Raw genomic sequence first — 2,998 nt, forward strand, 5'->3', positions numbered from 1 at the left:
GCGAGGTAGCCGGCTGGGGCCACCAATTCGAGGGTAGGCAGAACCGCTGGGGGCGGGAGGGAGACCTCTGGCACCGGGGTGGGCAAGACAAGCCCGCAGCTTTGGCATCACCAGGGACGGGAGGCGCTGACCTGCTGGGCTGTGAGGACGTGCAGGGCCCTGTCTCTGCAGCCACCCCTCCCCGGGCCTGGGATCCACTGTTGGGGGCCCCCAAGCTCCCGAGGAGCACAGGGAGCATCACACTTCCTCTTGGGTCCCACTGGGCACTGGGCTGCAAGGCTAATTAGGACACGGGCCTGCGCTCGAACAGGGTGGGTAGTTGAGGTTCTGAGATGCTGGCTGGGAAGGGGAAGGCCTGCTCCGCCCCGCCCATTCGCCCATTCGCATCCCGCTCCCCTCGGGCCTGTTTTCTGGTCGGTGAAAGGTGTTACCGGCAGCTGCCTCCCTCCCGGGCCTGTTGCGAGGGAGGCAGGTGATGAGTGGATCTGGAAGAGCCTGGCGCAGGCGGGGAGCAGAGTCGGGAGTGGTGGGGTGAACACTTCCTTGGTTCCCAGGGGCGGAGGAATACGCCAGCTTTCTGCAGGAGGCGCAGGTGCCGCTGATCCCTCACGAGCACTGCTCGGATCCTGAGATGCACGGCAACGCCTTCTACCCCGGCATGCTCTGCGCTGGTTTTCCCGAGGGGGGCACCGACGCGTGCCAGGTGAGCCTTCTGGCCCGCTTCGCGCCCTACCCCCACCCGGTCCCATGCAGACCCCAGGCCAAGGGCGCTGAGCCGTGTATCTCCACCCAGGGTGACTCCGGGGGTCCGTTGGTGTGTGAGGATGAGGACAACGGGCGTCAGCTCACCCTTCGAGGCATCATCAGCTGGGGCTCGGGCTGTGGCGACCGTAACAAGCCGGGTGTGTACACCGACGTGGCCAACTACCTGACTTGGATCCATGAGCACATGGCTTCCTGACCGCCCAGGAGCTCCTCTTTTCCTCCTCGGTGGTTCTGGAATGGGAGGATGGCTGGGCCCGATCCTGGACCGCAAGGATGTGTTCCAGCGCCGTCAGTCCGTCAGTCCGGCCCCAGGCACGGAGTAAACACTCAATAAAGTGCTTTGGAAATGCTTGAGAGGCACAGCTCTTCGGGGGTCCCGCTGGGAAATGCCGAGCCAGTAAGCCAGTAAGCGCAGCTTCTCCACCGCACCTAGAGAACAGGATCTATTGAGATCTTCTGCGAGATTTAGATTCTTGTCCAGCTGACGTTTACTGAGCCGGTGTACTGAGCCCTGTGCAGAGTGGCTCCACATATTATTCCTCGTATGAAACACTAATATTTTAAATTTCCAGAGAAATTCTCAACCTCGACTGCACGTCAGAACCTGTGCCCGAGATCCACCTCAGAGCAATTAAATCCCATGTCTCTAGGGATGGAGCATGGGCAGTGGTACGTTTTAAAAGTTCTCCGGTGATGACATGTTCCGGCGGGGTTGGGAACCGTGGTTAGAAATGCTTAACCTGAAAACTGGTGTGGAGCCTTAGGGCTGGCGACCAGAGTGGAGTCCCTCACTTCCCCCCAACCCTGCTAGGCAGTGGGTCTCCGAGTGCGAACCTGGGACCAGCAGCAGCGGCGGCGGTGCCAGGGAATTTGTAGAAATGCACACTTTCAGGGTACACACCATACTACTGAATCAGAAACTCTGAGTCGGGGCCCAGCGTCTGTATCACAGCGTTCCAGGCGATTCTGGAGTGCCTGACATTAGAGAACCATGTTCTGGGGACCAGGCAGAGAGGTCCCACTGTCCAGACGTGGCATCTTTTTATTTTTTTTTTTAAAAAAATATTTTATTGATTTTTTTTACAGAGAGGAAGGGAGAGGGATAGAGTCAGAAACATTGATCAGCTTCCTCCTGCACACCCCGCATTGGGGATGTGCCCGCAACCAAGGTACATGCCCTTGACTGGAATCAAACCCGGGACCCTTCAGTCCGCAGGCTGACGCTCTATCCACTGAGCCAAACCGGCCAGGGCTGATGTGGCATCTTTTAAAATATATATATTTTTATTGATTTCAGAGAGGGAGAGGGAGAGAAAGATAGAAACATCAATGATGAGAGGGAATCACTGATCCGCTGCCTCCTGAATGCCCCCTACTGGGGATGGAGCCCACAATCGGGGCATGTGCCCTGACCAGGAATCAAACCCTGACCTCCTGGTTCATAGGTCAACGCTGGAGCACTGAGGCACGCCTGCGGGCGCACCTTTTTGTTTTTAAACCCATGTGCACTGTGCTTGATGGGCCATCTAAATTGGTTTTCAAGGATTATTTCGACTCTCATGCAATCTCCTCCTTCAGGCTAAATGTGAACTTCACCAGGTGACAGGTCCAACCCCGCCCCCATTCTCCACCGCCAGCGTCAGCGTCATAACCCCGCCCTCGCATCCGTCACAGTGCCCCCAGCATTTTAGGCCGGAGCAGCCTGGCAACCCTCCGAAGTGCAAGGCGAGGGACCAACGCTGAGTCAGAATGGGCGAGTGGAAAGCCTACATCAGTGCGGTGCTGCAGGACCAGCGCATCGACGACGTAGCCATCGTGGGCCACTCGGACAATCGCTGTGTGTGGGCATCGCGGCCCGGGGGACTGCTGGCCGCCATCTCGCCGCAGGAGGTGGGTGTGCTCACGGGGCAGGACCGGTGCACCTTCCTGCAGGCCGGCCTGAGCGTGGCGGGCCGCCGCTGCTGCGTCATCAGAGACCACCTGCTGGCGGAGGGCGACGGCGTGCTGGACGCGCGCACCAAGGGGCTGGATGGGCGCGCGGTCTGCGTGGGCCACACGCCGCGCGCGCTTCTGGTGCTCATGGGCCGGCGGGGCGTGCACGGGGGCATCCTCAACAAGAAGGTGCACGAGCTGATCCACTGGCTGCGCACTCAGGGCACCTAGCAGAACAGCCAGGTGGCCGCGGAGACAAAATAAACTCAGACCTGGGAATGGCGGACTCATCCTCTGGTTG

At 59.4% G+C, this 2,998-nt stretch overlaps 2 protein-coding genes across 2 annotated transcripts in view; both read left to right on the top strand.

The window, feature by feature from the left end:
• F12 (coagulation factor XII (Hageman factor)) overlaps window positions 1–1,116 on the top strand; it is an 8,051-nt gene extending 6,935 nt beyond the window's left edge. The window contains exons 11-13 of the mRNA XM_014539166.1: window positions 6–33; window positions 555–703; window positions 794–1,116. Of these exons, the coding sequence (XP_014394652.1) occupies window positions 6–33; window positions 555–703; window positions 794–961 (345 nt within the window). The 3' untranslated portion in view covers window positions 962–1,116. The remainder of the gene's footprint in view (window positions 1–5; window positions 34–554; window positions 704–793) is intronic.
• Window positions 1,117–1,188: 72 nt separating this feature from the next.
• Window positions 1,189–2,976, top strand: PFN3 (profilin 3). Its single transcript, XM_005865490.2, has 2 exons — window positions 1,189–1,434; window positions 2,344–2,976. The coding sequence occupies exon 2, from the start codon at window positions 2,515–2,517 to the stop codon at window positions 2,926–2,928; it is 414 nt and encodes a 137-aa protein (XP_005865552.1). The 5' UTR covers window positions 1,189–1,434; window positions 2,344–2,514; the 3' UTR covers window positions 2,929–2,976.
• The last annotated feature ends 22 nt before the right edge of the window (window positions 2,977–2,998 follow it).

This window comes from Myotis brandtii, unplaced genomic scaffold (genome assembly GCF_000412655.1).
Source record: "Myotis brandtii unplaced genomic scaffold, ASM41265v1 scaffold208, whole genome shotgun sequence".
Classification (NCBI taxonomy): domain Eukaryota; kingdom Metazoa; phylum Chordata; class Mammalia; order Chiroptera; family Vespertilionidae; genus Myotis; species Myotis brandtii.